Source organism: Odocoileus virginianus, unplaced genomic scaffold (genome assembly GCF_023699985.2).
Source record: "Odocoileus virginianus isolate 20LAN1187 ecotype Illinois unplaced genomic scaffold, Ovbor_1.2 Unplaced_Contig_7, whole genome shotgun sequence".
Classification (NCBI taxonomy): Eukaryota; Metazoa; Chordata; class Mammalia; order Artiodactyla; family Cervidae; genus Odocoileus; species Odocoileus virginianus.
The window spans coordinates 1697633-1716369 of NW_027224324.1; the positions used below are offsets into that span (position 1 = coordinate 1697633).

General features: G+C 41.4%; 1 protein-coding gene across 1 annotated transcript in view; it reads left to right on the top strand.

The window, feature by feature from the left end:
- Positions 1-4832: 4832 nt before the first annotated feature.
- Positions 4833-18737, top strand: part of TNIP3 (TNFAIP3 interacting protein 3) — a 136602-nt gene continuing 122697 nt past the window's right edge. Inside the window, exon 1 of the mRNA XM_070463853.1 lies at positions 4833-4934. Within this exon, the coding sequence (XP_070319954.1) occupies positions 4833-4934 (102 nt within the window). The remainder of the gene's footprint in view (positions 4935-18737) is intronic.

The following is an 18737-nucleotide window of genomic DNA, read 5'->3' on the forward strand; positions in this document are numbered from 1 at the left end:
TGAACCTGTTCAATTCCTCCTTTATTTGACCACACTGAGTTCTTAAAAATCCAATTATGAGAAAGTTAATTATTGTTATCTCAACTGCTATCTCAATTTTACTTGGAAAGAAGGGTTTTTTGTTGTTAGAATCTAACTGATTCTATTTGGCAGAAACTTGTCTTTGATTCCAGTATGTTTTCAGTCAAATTGCCCTCACAACCTGAACCCAGAATCTGGCTTCTAATTTCAAGGAGAGGGAGGTGACTGCAAAGCATAAAATACATGCAGAGCTTGATACTTACCTTGTTCAAGCCAAACAAAGCTGAGTACCAAGCGCAGGAACTTCAGGACAGCCTGTGCACTCAGTTCCTTGTTGTGTGTGTTAGTTGCTCAGTCACGTCCTGTTAGTTCTCACTTGTTGTCATCTGCCCTCTTTCTTTACTGGCTTATCAAACAGAAATTGACAGTGACCACAGTTTCTATTTCTTTAATTTTCAAAGTGGATCTTCAAAAATGTGGTTTGACTAACAGAACAAAAGGAATGGAGTTGATCAGAATTTTTTTCAGGAGAGCTCTTCATATCAACAAGAAGGGTTCTTGGCAAGAAGGCTTCTGTCACCTGAGTGCCTCCTGTAAAATGGGCTCTTTTACCTCCAGGGGAAAAAAATAGGATTGTTAAAGTCCTATTAAAGTAGTAATGGCATCTGAAAATATTATCTTTTAATACTATGTCAAAGACCACCTCCAACAAAATAACTTATTTTGAAACTGTCAGAAATGTCATCTAATTCTGCACATAGGAGCACCGATTAGAATTAAGAGGACACGGTATACAGATACAGTGATGACTGCAAGAATACTGGAATAAAATCCTGGTTTTTCCAGCTACTTGCCTATTCCTCTTTGCTGCCAAAGATGGAAAGAGGGCTCTAGAGGCCAAAGACAAGCTCTGTTCTCACTCGTGAGATTGTTTTATGTAGCAGAATTCCCTAAAACTTTCTGGAGACATTATGATGTCCACAGTTCAATCAAGAAAACCAGGACTTCCCTGGAAGTTCAGTGGTTGAAACTTTGCCTTCCATTGCAGGGGGTGTGGGTTCCATCCCAGGTTGAGGGGCTAAGACCCCACAGGCCTCCTGGCCAAAACAACAAAGCATAAAAACAAACAAACAAAAAAAAACACCCAGAAGGAATATTGTAACAAATTCAATAAAGAAAAAAAAAATGGTCCACATTTTTAAAAATCTTAAAAAAAGAAAAGAAAACCTAAATTGATTCCCAACTGAAGGCAGACTATCTGTGGCCCCTCTGTTTACAAAATTTTATCTAAACATCTGGACAAATGGACAGATTTCTGAAAATGGGGCAGCATCTCAATAAGGGCAGACACAGCAGTACCAAACATGACTTATGAGTGTTATTCAGCATGTTTATTATCGGTGGCCAGACCCTAAAAGCCCCTGATAGAAAGTAAAATGAAGTTAAATAATATTGCAACTGAACTGGCTTTAGCATTTAGTTCCTTAAGCATCTCATTTTTCAGAAGAAACAATTATATGGAGAGGGAGTGACCTGACCAATGGCACAGCACTGGACCTTGGCCGAGGCCTGATTACAAAGAAGCAACGAGAGTGTGGTGTGGCGGGAAGGGAGCAACTCGTGCTCAGGAAACCCTGACTGCTCCGCCAGCTGGCCACATCCTAGTGTGTGACGGAGAAGTCTCAGCACAGCCAAGCCCCTGCTACCATTTCACATTTCTCAGACGAAAGCATAATACCTATTTATGAATTAAATAAAATAATGTATAAAGTGCCCATCACATAGCAGATGTCTTATTAATGTAGATTAACTTTTCTTTTCTCATGCAAGCATTCTCTGAACTACATACACTTATATCATATCCCCCTGAAGGGAGTGAGTTAAGGGGAATATTTAAACAAACAAACAAAAAAATCCTTCTGACCTAGAAAGTTCTCACTTTCAAAGCAATAGGCAGCATGGACTCATTACTACAACCTTCAAAGAGCTGAGGAAGGGTGGGGGGGGGGGGGCTGGTTACTATCAAAGCAAAACAGAGAACCCAAGATGGATAGAAATACACACACACGTTTTACACTCACATACTAAACTACCTGCATATACATATAACAAGGTAAGAGTTCAGTCACCACCGATCCAACTCTCTTCTGACTCATAAGCAGTGTTAGTAACTTCCTCTGCTCTCCTGAAATGAGTTCTCTCTCAGCCAACCCAGCACCTTGCAGCCTGAGAAACTGGCTCTACTTCAGAAGGTGAGTCACTGCTTTTCTTTTAAAGCCTGTTTCTGCCGACAGATCTCTCCATCCAATTTCAGAAGAGAAAGATTTGCAAAGTCAGAGTGTCCCCAGTGAAGCAGGATCTTGCTTTCCCTGATGCAGGTAAAATGCCTTCCAACTTTTAAGACTGACCTCCACAAGATAGAAAGGTTATTTTGAAAAGAAAACTCATACAAAATTCAAACTAAGAGAAAAATATCAACATTTCAACATCTCTCACAGTTGAATTTAAAGGAAGTGGTGATTCATCTCAGCTCGTAATGGGCCCCTGAAATGCAAAATCTCTCTTGCTTTACTTCATCACAGACTCCAAAGGAATCTCAGAGATGTGGATGAACAATGTGGAGATTTGAAATTCTTTTGATTCCTTTTAGTTCTATAAATTAGAAAATACATCTCTTTATTAATTTAATGGTTGCAAATTGGAAGGAAAATAGTTAATTTATAAATTCATATAGAGTTAAGCAGACACACATTAGCAATAAACCTTAACTTATCACATGAAGGAAAAATTGTGACAAATGTATTCTGTATCAGTATTAAACACACCACACACATACACACACACACACACATGCACACCAAAAAAGAATATTCTGTTAAAAATGAGACATGTGGGACTTCCCTGGTGGTCCAGTGGTTAAGAATCTGCCCGCCGATGCAGGGGACAAGAGCTCCAACCTTGGTCCAGAAGATTCCACACACCATGGGACAACTAGGCCCAGGCCCCTTTGAGCCCATGCTCTGCAACAAGAGAAACTGTCACAATGAGAAGCCCACAGACAGAACGAGAGAGCAGATCCCCGCTCACTGGGACCAGAGGACGCTCCAGAGGAGCAGTGGAGGCCCCGTGCAGCCAAAAGTAAAAGTAAATAATGCAGCAAAATAAAGTTTAAAAATGAGATGTGGCATATATTTGCAGAAATAAGAGGATGGGAAATAACTTATGATTACAAGTGTGTGGTTGTACCCACACACCCCTTGAGCTACACAGCCTGCAATGGGGATCAGGCCTCACACATGCTGACACAGGCATGGCCTGCTGTCTTGCTTTGAATCATGTCATGTGCCTCAGGGTGCACCATGGGAAGTCCGTAAGAACTCACATGGCACTCACAGATGTGTTTTCTGCAAATGCTTGAGAGTCCATACACATGGAGCCTGACTGGTCCCTGAAGGATGGGGCTGATGGAATGAATGCTTCCTCTCGATGTAAGCCTCCTCAGAAAGTCCCGCTGAATGGAACAGCCATTGATCACACCAGCAACGATCACATCCTTACGTTGACTTCCCTCCCTCTCTCGTTGACTTCCCATATTAGTTACCTACTGTTGTGCAACAAGTTACCTGAAATCTTAGTGACTGGAAACAACAGATTTTTATTCTCAGTTTCCATGGTTGACAAATCGGAGGCAGCTGGGTGGTTCTGGCTCAAGGTTTCTCAAGAGGATGTGGTTTAAATGTCAGCCAGGGCTGCATTCATCAGAAGGCTTGAGTGTGGCTGGAGGATCCACTTCTAAACTTCCGTATGTGGTCATAAGCAGGAGCACTCCATTCCTTCCAGTGTGGACTGCGGTGTACTTCATGGCAGCTGGCTGTCCCCAGACTGAGTGATCCAAGAGAGAGGATAAGGGAGACGGCAAGCAGGAAGCTGCAGTGTCATTTGTCACCTCGCTTTGGAAGGGACATACCATCACGTCTGCTGTAGGTTCTCGGCAACATAGATCAACCCTGGCGTGTGTGGGAGGAGACCTCACAGGAGTGTGAATACCAAGAGGTGGAGACACTGGGCAGTCTTGGGAGACAGCTGGGACTTCCCAGGTGGTGCTAGTGCTAAAGAACCTGCTTGCCAATGCAGGAGATGTAAGAGATTCAGGTTCAATCCCTGGGTCGGGAAGATCCTCTGGAGAAGGGAATGGCAACCCACTCCAGTGTTCTTGCCTGGAGAACCCCATGGACAGAGGAGCCTGGCAGGCCACAGTCCATGGGGTTGCAGAGTCAGACACGACTGAGCAACTTAGCACCCACCCGGGAGTTGCCCACCATACTTTCTCTACCCCCATGATCCCTGGAGTCACTTGCAATAAACTACTTATATAAAAACCTTTATCTCAGTCTCTGCTCTTGGGTGGAAACTGTGCTAAGACAATGAATGATCTTCTGTATATGTTTTTTTTTTCATTGAGGTGAATCTGTATGAACATGTGTTGATCCAAAAAGATTTCCAAAATATATTATTAAGTGCAAAAGTAAAATTCAGAACTGTTCAGGTATGTGCACATAGCTGTACAAGTATAGAAGAAACTTAGTAATAGTTGATAGTGGTTATTTGAGGGAGAAGTTGGGAAAAAGAAGGATTATTATTTTTCATTTTATTGTTCTTAGCACTATTTGAATTTTTGAAACACATGTATGTATTATTTTAAAGAATAAATTTGAAGGAATGGTGAGATTATGGGAATTTTAAATTTCTCTTTAAATTTCATGTGTTAAAAGTATAATAGTGCCTCTACAATAAATACCTTGACTTCGGCGATGACCAGACGGGCCCAGGAGGTCTGGACCAGGCTCCTGGCAGAGCGACTGATTCCACAGAGTGAGGTGCACACAACTACAGCCTGTACCAAGATTGTCACAGTAACAGTCCTGGGGGCGGGGTAGGGTGGGGACAGGGTCAGCCCAGGAAGCGGAGGGCTCTCTGCATGTAGAATTCTACTACTGAGTCTTCACAACATCCCCCATCCACGTGTGCCTGCCAGGCCCGATATCTGGTACTTATATTCAGGGCTCCCCTGTGTTCAGTCTTTCCAGGCACTGAGCTGCAGTGTTAACCTACTTATTTCACACTAGTAGGAAAGCGGGAAGCATTCCAGTTCTATGAGGAATCCACACCCAATGACACAGCGCACTTCTTGACATCCTGCAGAACGCCTGTTCTCCTCACATATCAGAACTGGGAATACATGGAAAAACCATCTGGAACCAAGCCTCAGGATTTTGCTCTTGCCCTCTGCTGTTTTTCATACCTTTAAATTAAAGTAAAATTCTTTCACACGATGGCACCAAGATAGTGCAAATTTTGAAAGAAAACAACTGACAATTGGTTCCTATTATTTTCTCAATGAACAGGTGAAAGTTCTTACCTTGGGATGATAGGCAACGTTTTCTGGTGAAGTGGGTGATAAGTGGATCCCTGCAGCCTCAGCGTCTTCCTAGCCCAGGCTCCCCCAGTTAGAGCCAGGGAAATAGGGGCCAAACAACCAGAGGATTCCTGGAAATCATTGGACCTCTCCTGGAAAGCGCACCACTCCGTAGTTAAACTGTTATGGATAGCTGCCACCAGGTGGCGCCACGCTGCGGTTGGGACCTGGAGAGATTTGCATTATGCCTGCTGGTGTCTTGTCAGCTGCATGCATAGGTCCACCAGGAGGTAAATCACAAACCTTAAATAATGCCACCCTGCATTTTAATCCTGACTCTTTAAAAACCCCAAAGAGTTGGACATGACTGAGCACACACACACACACACACACACACACACATCTAGTTATAACAAGATTTTATTATCATGACTAAAAGAAGTCTCTTGCAGCCCAGATGATCTTTTAATAATGGTAACTTTTGTTAAAACCAGATAAGAATTTATATTAATTTATTAAAGAATTCAAGCAGTCTACTTCATTTGACTCCAGTTATAAGGAATGGAAGAGAGAGATAAAAAAAATCCACAGCATCCAAAATCTTTTTTGTTTCCAAAGGAAGAAAAAAAGCTAATTTTAGAAAATCTCATGTTTCCTGATTACAGGAACACTTCTCAGGAAGCCAGTTAATTTCCTACAATTTAAATTGCAAATCAAAGTGTCCTTGCCAAGGTTTTCATATTGTCAGTGAGGAACAGGGCATCTGTGGCTAAGGCATCATGTCTTTTGAGAGTTCAGAGCAACAGTCATGGCGCTATTTCCACTCTGACACATTTGGACACTAGCAAGGCTCAGTATTAGAACCTGCTAATATCTGGAGTACTAATTTTAGTCAGTGGATGGGTTGATACTTATTACATGGCTTCATCTTCCACTCCATCAAAATGAATCTAATTAATGTGATATAAAGTTCAAAATATGATGTAAATATGTACAAAAAATGTTGAAAGATTTTTTCACAAACTGCTTAACTTCCCCTAAAAGTTTTTTCTCCTAAAAACCATGAGTTCAGGGGAGCAGGAAAATTGGGTGAAGGTGGTCAAGATATAAACTTATTCATGTATAAGATAAATAAGTTTGGGTGATGTAATGTACAATAGGGTGACTATAGTTAACAATACTGTATTGTGTTTGAAATTTACTGAGAGTTGATCTTAAAGTTCTTATCACAGGGAGAAAAGTTTGTAAGTGTATGAAGCCATGTATGTTAACTAAGTTTATAGTGGTAATCATTTCACAGTGTACACAAAAGTCATACTTTGTAAACCATAAACTTATATGGTATTGCATGTCAACAATATCTCAATAAAACTGGGGGGAAAAAAAAATCAAGAGTCCACTATATGCCACTGAATGGCCCTCTGAGTGAAGTTATATATTCTCAGACTGTGTATATTGCTTGGATTTTCACTTTTTCCTTCCTATGGCAACTCTGAATATATAGTGGATTTAAGAAAGCAAAGGATGCAATGGATGGGCATGAATAAAGTAAGCAAAGTCGTACTAAAAATAGCCCTGCTATCAACAATTTAATAAAAATTAAATTTAAATTATATGCAAATCCAATTCCTTTTGCTCATTTACCCTTAACTCCTTTTAATCAGATTGGGCTGAATGATGAATATGAATAATCCACGCGAATTTATGTAACAAGCTTTCTCAGTTTTGTCTTCTTCAGTGAAAAGTCTGGAATCACAAGAAAGGCCTTCTTCCTCTTCTGTCCCTTCTCACTCTTTTGGCTGGGAGAGATGCTGCATTTTTCATGCCAAACCATGCATATTCCACTCGACTCAATTAAGTATTTTCATTATCATCATAAAATATAACCATGAAACCCCTTTCCACCACTTCAAGTTTTTTGTTCTGGGAATAAAAGTAGAAAGAAAGTGTTTATGTGAGTTCCTTACTTACGATTTAGATTTGCTCTTTGGAAAAAATTCCTAAAGATTCTTGGTAGCCCACTAACTATAGATACCAGTCTTTTAACTGAAAGTTCTTTCATACATAGAGAGTAATTAAATTATTCACATTCAGGCTTTACCTAAAGAAAATTTAAAAAGTACTACTTGGAGATTGACTTGAGGATATCAATATGAATGTAAATAACAAAGAAAAATGTTTCTTAGCCATGTTACAAAAGTTTCCCATTGGGGCAGATTCGGTTTTGGAGTCAATGCTGGGACAAGCCTCTCTGGAGTTTCCAGGGTTGTAGGCTGGCTGGCACAGGAGCTGAACTGAGAGGAATGACAGAGGATGCTAGAGTCTGAAAAGAGGACACAAATGAATTTATTTACAAAACAGAAATAGATCCACAGACATAGAAAACAAATTCATAGCTATCAAAGGGGGCGGAGGGAGAGGGATTAGGAGACTAAATTAGGAGGATGGGATTAACATAAACACACTACAGTATATAAAATAAATAACCAACAAAGACCTGCTGTAAAGTACATGGGACTACACTCAATACTTTGTGATAATCTATAGGGAAGGGAAAGAATCTGGGAAAGAATACACATAATGATACACACACAGATATGGATATAGCTGAATGACCATGCAGTACAGCTACAGCATACCCAATGTTGTGAATCAGCTATGTGTGCGTGCTGAGTCACTTCAGCCGTGTCCAACTCTTTGGGACCCTATGGACTGTAGCCCACCAGGCTCCTCTGTCCATGGGATTCTCCAGGTAAGAACACTGGAGTGGGTTGCCATGCCCTCCTCCAGGGGATCTTCCCAACCCAGGAATCAAACCAGTGTCTCCTGTGTCTCCTGCATTGCAGGCAGATTCTTTACCACTAGCACCACCTGGGAAGCCCCCCAATTAACTATACATCAATATAAATAAATATATATGTACATACATACAAAATTCTACAAACAATAAAAATTTAATTTGTTATAGTCCTCCCAAAGATAAAAGGTTTGGGGAAAAAAAAATGAAGAGTGCAGGGAGAGATCTGAGACTTCACTGGGGAAAGATGCAAGAGGGAGACCCAAAGGCTGATAATCAACAGAGATGGAGAAAAATTTAACGGGATTCTGTAGCGAAATATCATACATTACCTGTTGCAAGTTCTCCTGTCTTCTCCCCCACAAAACCATTAGTAAATTTGCATTGCTCACTTATGCTCTATAGAGAATTCTTTTAAGGGGAAACTGGACAAGAACTGAATCCAGCTCCAAGGCTGGTGTGAGGTGAAAGTAGCCTCCACAGAAGACAGCACATATGAGGTGAGAAAGGATTTCTTTTTTTTTTTTTTTAAGATTTTTTTGATGTGGAAAGAATCTAGTCTTTATTGAATTTGTTACAATACTGGTTTCTGTTTTATGTTTCAGTTTTTTGGCCAAGAGGCCTGTGGGGTCTTAGCTCTTGCTTCTTTACTGAATTTGTTACGACCTTGCTTCTGATTCATGTTTTCATGTTTCGGTTTTCTGGCCCGCAGGCATGCGGGATCTTAGCTCCCCCAGGAGGGATCAAACCTGCACCCACCGCACTGGAAGGCGAAGTCTTAAGCACTGGACCACCAGGGACGTCTCAGAAAGGGTTTCAATGATATGATTTTCAAGTTAGAGAACCATTTTCTTATCTAAGACCCAGAATCTCTCATAATTTATATAGACAAAACAAAATCTTGAATTTTCTAAGGAAAGAAAGCTTTATAGTATTTGAAAGAGAATGCTTAGTGTGTCCTTCCCTGGCTTTGTCAGGAAGCAAGGACTTTCAAATATATAAATACAGTTCCATAAGTGCCTTAAACCCACAGTATTGTAACTTATATAAACCAGTTAGTTTGCTTTGGATTTCTGCCCCTTGCAGTGAAAAATCTCCTGTTTTTGATGCAAAGGACAATTCTAGTTATCACCAGTAGGTCAGTCAGGACAAGGAGGGTCATAGGTACTAAAGAGGGTAGAGATAAAGGAAAGAATTTGGTAGCTGAAGCAATTTGCCATCCTACCTACTTGGGTCTGATCAGTATCAACCTCTAGCCTCAGCACTAGGTTTAATGTGAGAGGAAGAAGTCTAGGGACTTCTCAATGAGAGAGATGTTCTATTAAACTTCAGTCATGCCTTAAGTATTGATGAGCTAGCCAGCTGTTGACTTGGATGTGGAGGATCAGTTGGGGAAAATGTTCTTTATGGACGGGGTTAAGCTGGATTAGAGGAAAGATGTGAGTATTCCATATAAAGATGTACAGTGGATTGCTGAAGTTATTCATGGTCTGAACATCTGGGTCTTACTACTGAGCTAACACTGACCTTACTACCTTGGCTATAGTTCAGCCAGTTTTTCCCACCTAACCGCACTCACTTCCTATTCATGGTCCTGGCTGAAGCCACCACTCCATCCTTGGCCCTGCTGACACAATCATTCCTTCCCCATAACTAACTCCCTGGAGATTGCTGAATCTGGGCCCCGCGGGACTGACCATGCCTCTCTCTCTGTCTGTGTTTGTGGTCGAAGATTTAGACTCTTACCATTTGCTCCCTTCTCCTGCAGGCCAGTAGGCAAGCCAACACTCACAAGTTTTATCCAGGCACTAAATTTGGCCTTTTGGAGATTTTTATCCCATCTTCTACTGTGAAAGTTATCTATAAAGCCTGGTGGTGGTGGTTTAGTTACTAAGTCATGTCTTGACTCTCTTGCAGCCCTGTGGACTATAGCCTGTCAGGCTTCTCTATCCGTGGGATTTCCCAGGCAAGAATACTGGAGGGGGTTACCATTTCCTTCTTCAGGGCATCTTCCTGACCCGGGGATCAGACCTGCATCTCCTGCTTGGGCAGGCGGATTCTTTACCACTGAGCCACCTGGGAAGCCCCGTGGAGACTGGTGCTGGTGGTTGAGTCGCTAAGTCATTGTCTGACTCTTGAGATCCCATGGACCATAGCCTGTCTGGCTCCTCCATCCATGGGATTCTCCAGGCAAGAACACTGGAGTGGGTTGCCATTTCCTTCTCCGGGGATCTTCCCAGCCCAGGAATCAAACCTGGGTCTCCTGCATTGCAGGCGGATTCTTTACCAACTAGTGGGTGGTAAGAACTAAAGTTTCAGTCCAGGAGAAAATTTAAGGATGGAGAGAAGTCACAGCTTCAAAGAGAGTGGGAAAGTGGAATTAAAGATAACAGTATCGATTTTCACTTTTTCTCCATGAAAGGAAGACCTCTGCTTCCCTTTATTCTATCTGCCAAGGTTAGTGGGAGAGTTCTACTCATGATTCACCAGTGATTCAGGATGCTAAGCTGCCATGACAGTTCTATTCTTCATCGTCTGGCCCATCTAGGCTGAAGCAGAGGAGATTGTTGACTTTAAAAATAAAACAGCCTGCTATTCTACCAGCAAAGTGTGTTTATTCAGGGAAAGTAGAGGAACTGCGTTTTGGAATAGGCAGGCTATGGCAAAACCACAGGCAAAGAGGAAGGTTACTTTATATAGGAAAGGAGGAAGTTGGGAGGAAATGCTTCAAACAAAAGTCCGTTGGAAGAAAGTGAGAGTTCAGGGTGGTGACAGTCTCTCACTGGCTGGGGCTGCTGCTGATCAAGGAGCAAATTTTCCCTCCTCTTGTTGGAGATGCGGGTCTCCTCCTGCTTGCCCTCTTCGAATGGCAATGATGGGTAGTGCCTAGGAGCTCCCCTTTCAAGACCCCATCTTAAATGAGGTTTCCTTTCATTCGTTTTCACAGGGCCAACTGAACAGCAGAATGCTATTAGTATTAAAACTTGTTTTGACTCCCCAGATCTATTTTTTCTGTAACTCCTTCCAATCTGGCTTTCCCCTCGGCTTCCCAACAAAATAGCTCATGTCACGGACACCAAAATGAACTCTCGAGAATCCAGTGGGAAATGTTGAGGCAGTTCACTTGTCAGGTCCTCTCTCCTCCTGGATACATTCTCTTCACTTGCCTTCCAGGGCACACACTCTAATCCTCTCCTCCTTGCCCCAAGTAGTGCTTCCTTCCAGTTTTTTTTTCCCTGACTCCTCCTCTTTCTTATTCTTTCAACACAGGGCTCAGTCTCTGGACTTTTTTTCTTCTACACTCACTATGTTGGTAATATTTCATCTAGTCCCAGGGCTTTAAGTACTTTCTATATACAAATGGCTTCCTTAATTAATATATCTGACCTGGACATCTCTCCTTAACTCCCAGCTAATATATACAACCACCTATTAATAGAAATAGTCTCAAAATCAGATTATGTTGCTCCCTCTTCAAAACTATTCAGTGTCTTTCAGTGTCTTCCAGAGTAAAAGCGAACAGCTTTTCAAAGGCCAAGAAGTCCTACACAATCTGCTCCTCATACCTGTCTGACCTCCTCTCTCCCTCCAGCCCATACCGTCTCAAGACGTTTGCTCTTGCTGTTCCATGTTCCTGGAGAACTCCACTCCTGAGAGCCACGTGCTCACCTCCTTCACCTCCTCTGTGTCTTGGCTTGAATACCACATTGTCAGTGGATCATTTATCACCATCTGACATATTCTATGTGTTACTGGCCTGTTCTGTCTCTCCAGTTAATGCTCTGTCTCTCCAATTAATTTTGTGTTCCACCAAGGCATGGAATTTTGTTCTGTTATCTTGTGGTCCCCACCTAGAACAAGGTCTGGCACAAGGTAGGTGCTGATGGAGACTAGTTGAATGAATGAATGAATGACAAAAATAGATTGCTATTTCTATTGCATGACCTTCCTCCTTCCTCCAAAGAGAAAAATTCAATTAATAATGTTACTCTGTGTAGGCAGTTTTAAAGACACATTTTCTCCCCACTCATTTGTATGCATCATGGTTTTATCATGTATGTTTAAAGACATTTAAGTGCTTAAAATAAATGAAGTTGGTAAGGAAAAAAATCTGATGAGAGCTAAGTTTCCAGGAGACTAAATTTAAACAAAAATTTAAATGTACAATGATTATAAAAGATTTGGGGGAAAAATCACATTGGGGGGATATAAAATGAAAGCAAGTGTTTAAAGAATTAAACAAATAGATACAGATATGTTTTTAAAAATTGAAGTCAGATGACAATTTTTTATTCCTATTGTTGATCTGCTATGAAATCTTTAGATTATGGATAAGATAGTAATTGGAGCCAAAATAGGCTTTGCTTAAATCAAGAAAAGCTCTACATCATCCACATAATGCCAATTGGAAGAGCCCTGAAACTATTACATTCAACAGCCTCTGACCAACTTTAACACAGGGTGATGATATGTCTAAGACACCATTTTCTTGCTAAAGCATTAATGATATCTATGCCAAGGCATTGAGTGAAGGAAAAGTTCAATGTTAAATGGGGAAATTCCACTGAAGTATCACTTTAATCACTGGAGACAAGAAATTTCCTTTGTTAAATTAAAATCAGGTTAGGGAATAGCTACCTAGAAATGAACTAAATTTGAGATTTTTTTCAAATAGATTTTTGTAAAATATATCCTAGAGCCTTTTTTTCTTTCACAGAGGGAATATTTAAGATTATCCTCAAGGGACCGGTTTTCAATAATATGAGCTTAATGCCAGGAATCCAAGAGACTGAGATGGCAGAACGCAGGTTTGAATTTGATAATAATGAGGAGGAACACTGAGGGGAAGATGACAGATAAACCAAAGGATAAATCTGTAAATGTCTGGCTTCCTTTCTACTGCCAAATCCATTGCATCATATTTGTATCTACCAACCCGAGGCATCCAAGAACAAAAAATATCCACGGAATCCGTGAGGCAGGGCCCTTCTTCCCCTGCTTACCTCCTTTCTCTCAACCTTGGCCTACGCTCCTGGCATCTTCTCCTATCTCACTGGAATCAACTTCCAAAAGCACTCTTAGTTAAACAGATGCAAGCATGTTATGCACACACAAGCCCTTCTTTCACACGCTCATGCATACACACAGAGACACATCTTATCCTATGCGTATACATTTTATACTACAATATATGATTTCTATAGACAACAGTACCAATAAACTAGTTTATAGACCTTAGGACCAACAATAAAGAATGGAACTTTATTTAAAATTTTTTGCAAAATTTTATGTATTCATTTATTTTTGGCTGTGCTGGATCTTCGTTGCTGTGCAGGCTTTTCTCTAGTTGCGATAAGCAAGCTTCTTGTTGTGTTGACTTCCCCCATTGCAGAGTAGGAGCTTTAGGGCATGCAGACTTAGTAGTCAGCACATGGCCTAGCTGCTCCATGGCATTTGGGATTGTCCTGGATCAGGGACAGAACCCGTGTGTCCTGCATTGGCATGCAGATTCTTTACTGCTGAGTTACCAAGGAAGCTGAAAAATGAAATATTATATCCACATCTACTACCATTTTGTCAATTATACCTCAATAAAGCTGTGAAAAGTAAAATACTTAATTTCAGATTGAGAAATAAACATTTAATAGGATTGTTAATTATATGTAATTCACTGATGTCAAATCATTGAAGAAATGTTATATGTGAAGATACAAAGATAAGTGATAGGCTATAATTTGCTTGAGAATATTATTTGTTGAAGTTATTTGAAGCTTCCCTGGTGGCTCAGATAGTAAAGACTCTGCCTACAATGCAGGAGACCCAGGTTCGATCCCTGGGTGGGAGGATTCCCTGGAGAAGGAAATGGCAACCCACTCCAGGGTTCTTGCCTGGAGAACTTCGTGGACAGAGGCTATAGTCCATTGGGTCACAAAGTGACTAACACTTTCTATATTTTCCTTATTATTCTAGTTGATGGGATTTCACCCCCACCCCCTGCCCCTGCTTTTTCCTTTGAATGTATCCCTTGTCTCCTGGAGATTGTAGACATGGATGTTTTATCCAATCTACAGCCCACGTGGTCACAAAGAGTCAGACACCACTGAGCGAGAAAACAACAACAACAAACGTGTAAATATAGTAGGAAAATGAAAGCGGCTCAGTCGTGTCTGACTCTGCGACCCCGTGGACTATACAGTCCCTGGAATTCTCCAGGCCAGAATACCAGAGTGGGTAGCCTTTTCCTTCTCCAGGGGATCTTCCCAACCCAGGGATCGAACCCAAGTCTCCCACTTTGCAGGCTCTTTACCAGCTGAGCTGTCAGGGAACTTTTTAGCAAATAGTTTGTGAGAGAAAGGGGAGAATCCCATGAGAATGCTTGTTTCTCTAAGGCGAAGGATAAGTTCTAACCACAGCACAATTTGAAGTTCCCTATGTCCCTGGCCCTGGGCTATAAGAACTGTACCCCAGCGAACATCCTCACCCTTCAGAGAGAATGCAGACAGATTATTTTCACATCTAATGACCAGGCTCTTTTCTCATTTCAGGTTTCTGTAAAATTCCCTTTGTTTTAATTGCCCAAATTAAAGGGTTAGAGGCTTCCCAGATGAAGCAACGGTAAAGAATTCATCTTCTGATATAAGAGACACAAGATGCAAGTTTGATCCCAGGTTCCTGAAGATCACCTAGAGGAGGAAATAGCAACCCACTGCAGCACTGTTGCCTGAAAACTTCCATGGACAAAGGAGCCTGGAAGGCTTAGTCCATGCAGTTGCAAAGAGTCAGACACAATGGAGCACATGCACACATGCACACACACAAGTTAGAAAGGCAGTCATAAAAAAAAGTTTCCCACAAAATCATCATTCATTCTTAATTTTTTCATGCATCAAGTCTCCTAAGTTCTAGCACTCTCTTTGATACATGAATTAGTTAATATACAGCCGAAGTGGACTGTGTATGTTAATTTTTGTCAACTAAATGTCTTTTTCTTTTTTTAAAAACTCTTTGTAAACTCCTTTGAGTCTTTCATACACAGTGGCCATTTTTGAAAGACCTTTTCTAAAAAGAAAACTACTTTTTTAGAGGAAGCTAAATGAAATAGCCATAAAAATTCTCTGTGCCCCTGCAAAGGGTTGAATTCAGAGACTTAAGTACTTCATCCAGAAAGTGTCGCTATGATGTGGATGAAATGAAACGAAAGTAATCTTTATATGAGAAAAAAATCTAGTCCCCTAGAAATCTTACAAATGCTTACTAGTTCAGTCTTTATGAGTCATGAGCCACGATTAGTGAAGTATTCCTCCTCAGTTTTCAGTAACCATGAAGGTAGTTTTTATAAAAGTAGTTTTTACTCTACCCGTAGTGATAGCTAGAAAAGATAAACTCCTACACGAAGCAGTGGTGGGGGCAGCGTGGGAAGAGGTTCCGATCTCTGTGGGAAGCTGTGGGTGGTTGGGGACGCCTCAAAGTCCAAGAGGGTACCCTTCTCATCTATTTTAGCAGTTCCCAGTTGTGTTCAGTGGCTTGACTATCTGTTCTGTCTCTGCGTGTCCCTCGAATTCAACACAGACGTTCACAAAACAGCTAACGGTTCTCACTAAGGCACTTGAGTTTATATCAACCTGCATCAGCAAGTGGAATAAATTATTAAGAGCTTATTCACACACACTTTATCATCCAAGCCATGTGTTCCTGTAAATTTCTTATTGAGTTGTTCCATTGAAAAATAAATAAAGATGCTGTGTCATTCAACATATTAAACTCAGCATTTCATCTGAGATTCTCCAAGGTCTTGGGTTGTAGCATTCACATTGTTTGTTTTTTTGTTTGTTTGTTTGGTTTTTGCCAAGAACATAATGTCTATCTTTTGCATGGTTCTATTTAAGATTGTGGCTCAAATTTACCTTGGTAGAGAATGCACTCTTCCACAGAAATGCTTATCGAACAGGAACTGATATGCTGAATGTTAATTTTTACATCCTAAAATAGGAAATTCTCCAAGGTCTTGGGTCAAAATTTAAAAGAACTAGTTTTTAAATCTTGATTTAAAATGTAAGTTAGGTTTTATTCTATCAAAAACCAATCTCAAACTTTTGTATTATGTGTGTTTTATGTAAATGTATTAATATGTGTAAATTTCTATGGCCTTACATGTATTCTGCTATTCTGCATACATAAACACACACACACAGAGAGAAAGAGAAAGGTAAATGAAATAAAAAATAAAACAGAAGCCAAATTAGAACATTACAGTCTCACAACTTTTCTGTTATCTTTGCAATCCTACCACTCCCAGAAAAGATCACTGGTAGGCATGGAGAACCGAGCAGATGGAGATGACTGCATGCATCCACAGTTTCCGCAGAGCTTTGAAATGATGGTGAGGCCATGCCCCCTGGGCATTCAAGGAGCCATCTTGCTCCTCATTAATACAGGGCATGTCAACTGAATACATGCTTACTTCCGTGATGTGTCACCACAACCTGAGGAGGTAAGGAGGTGCTCCCTATTTGTCCACAATTATGGCACAAATTTCTTTGGCCTAATTTCCAGAAATTAGTTCCAATTACTGGTCCAGTTATATCTGAGAGCCCTAGGGAATGATGTCACATGCCCTCCGCAATGAGAACCTCGGGTTTTCAGACTCGGACAGAGTTGACCTGCAGTCTCTCAGCGGCCGTGACTGAGGACGCTCACAATCCTGTGTTCCTTTGAGAGCAGCCCTGCAGTGTGACTCTGCTGGTGTGTCCTCCTCAGCCTAGGAAGGGTGCTCGTCTCCCTAACTTTCAGTGCACAACTAAGACCAAGATGTTATTTTTGCAAGAATTTCCTGAAGAGTTAAAGATAACAGACACGTGACTCCACAAGTATTTCACACCTGCCACTAGAGACCTCAGAGATGACCCTTTATAACTCTGGGGTGCCTGCGCTTGAGAGCGGTGTAACCCCTGACTCACAGGAAGCTTCAAACACTGGGCACTCCAGGCTCCAGCCCTGATGAAAGGACGTGCTCTCTCTGGTCCAGGCTGGCTGACAGAATGCTTGCTGTGTTCTAATTACTTTTTATGCTCCATTTCAATCCTCACAGCAACCATGTGATAGTGACAATAATGATAACCACTACCATAACAATCCTCTTTATCACGGAGGAAAATCAGGTCCAAAGAGGTTAAAAGCCATCTTGCTCAAGATCACAAAGCCAGGATTTGAAATCCGGAAGTGTCTGACTCCCTCACTTCAGGAATCTAGAGGCAACTACGATTCTGGCAGTGTTCAAAGATCTAACCTCAAACATGACTTATTGAAATTTTGACAGATTGTTGGGTAAAGGGGATGAGGGGGGCACTTGGCCACGAGGAGGGAGCCAGGAGAGGGGGAGAGGAACACCCTGCGTTCTGGATGGGCTAGGAGGAAGCACTGACTCTGAAATAGCACCTACTATTTCAGCCCTCCACTCGTTGCAGTGTTAAAGTATGCACTCTGAATCTAGAGGAAAAGACCTTCCTCCAGCCCCACAACTGAGCCCCATCTCCCTCACCTTGTGACAAAAATCATAACATATCCTAATATTCCACTCCCAATGTCATGAGTATCAGGGAGGAAAGAGAGAGAGATGATGGGATTATTTCTATTCTCCTTGAGAAAGCTTCCTTCTTGTTCCAAAGAATAGAAAGATGCTTATAGGTAAGCATCAGGTAAGCCATGATCCATCCTCTGGCTTGGACTATGAAGGTGAATATATGTGTACATCAGAAGTTACAGTGCTATTACAAACAGCAGCCTAGATGTCCACCGGCAGATGAATGGATAAGAAAGCTGTGGTACATATACACAATGGAATATTACTCAGCCATTAAAAAACACATTTGAATCAGTTCTAATGAGGTGGATAAAACTGGAGCCTGTTATACAGAGTGAAGTAAGTTGGAAAGAAAAACACCAATACAGTATACTAATGCATATATATGGAATTTAGAAAGATGGTAATGATGACCCTATATGCGAGACAGCAAAAGAGACACAGATGTATAGAACAGTCTTTTGGACTCTGTGGGAGAAGGCGAGGGTGGGATGATTTGAGAGAATAGCATTGAAACATGTATATTATCACATGTGAAACAGATCGCCAGTCCAGGTTCGATGCATGAGACAGGGCGCCCAGGGCCAGCGCACTGGGATGACCCTGAGGGATGGGATGGGGAGGGAGATCAGAGGGAGGGTCAGGATGGGGGACACATGTACACCCGTGGCTGATTCATGTCAATGCATGGCAAAAACCACTACAACACTGTAAGGTAATTAGCTTCCAATTAAAATTAAAAGAAAAAAATTTTTTTTAAAAAAAGAAGAAGTTACAGTGCTATCTTGCAGAGACATGGAAAGTGATGTGGATGCTATAGAGCCAAAAACCAGATCCTGGGGACCCAAAGGCAAAAGCTGAGGATATGGTGTGTGAACTCCACAAGAGGATGTTCACCCCTGGAGAGAACAGAGGCCAGAGGT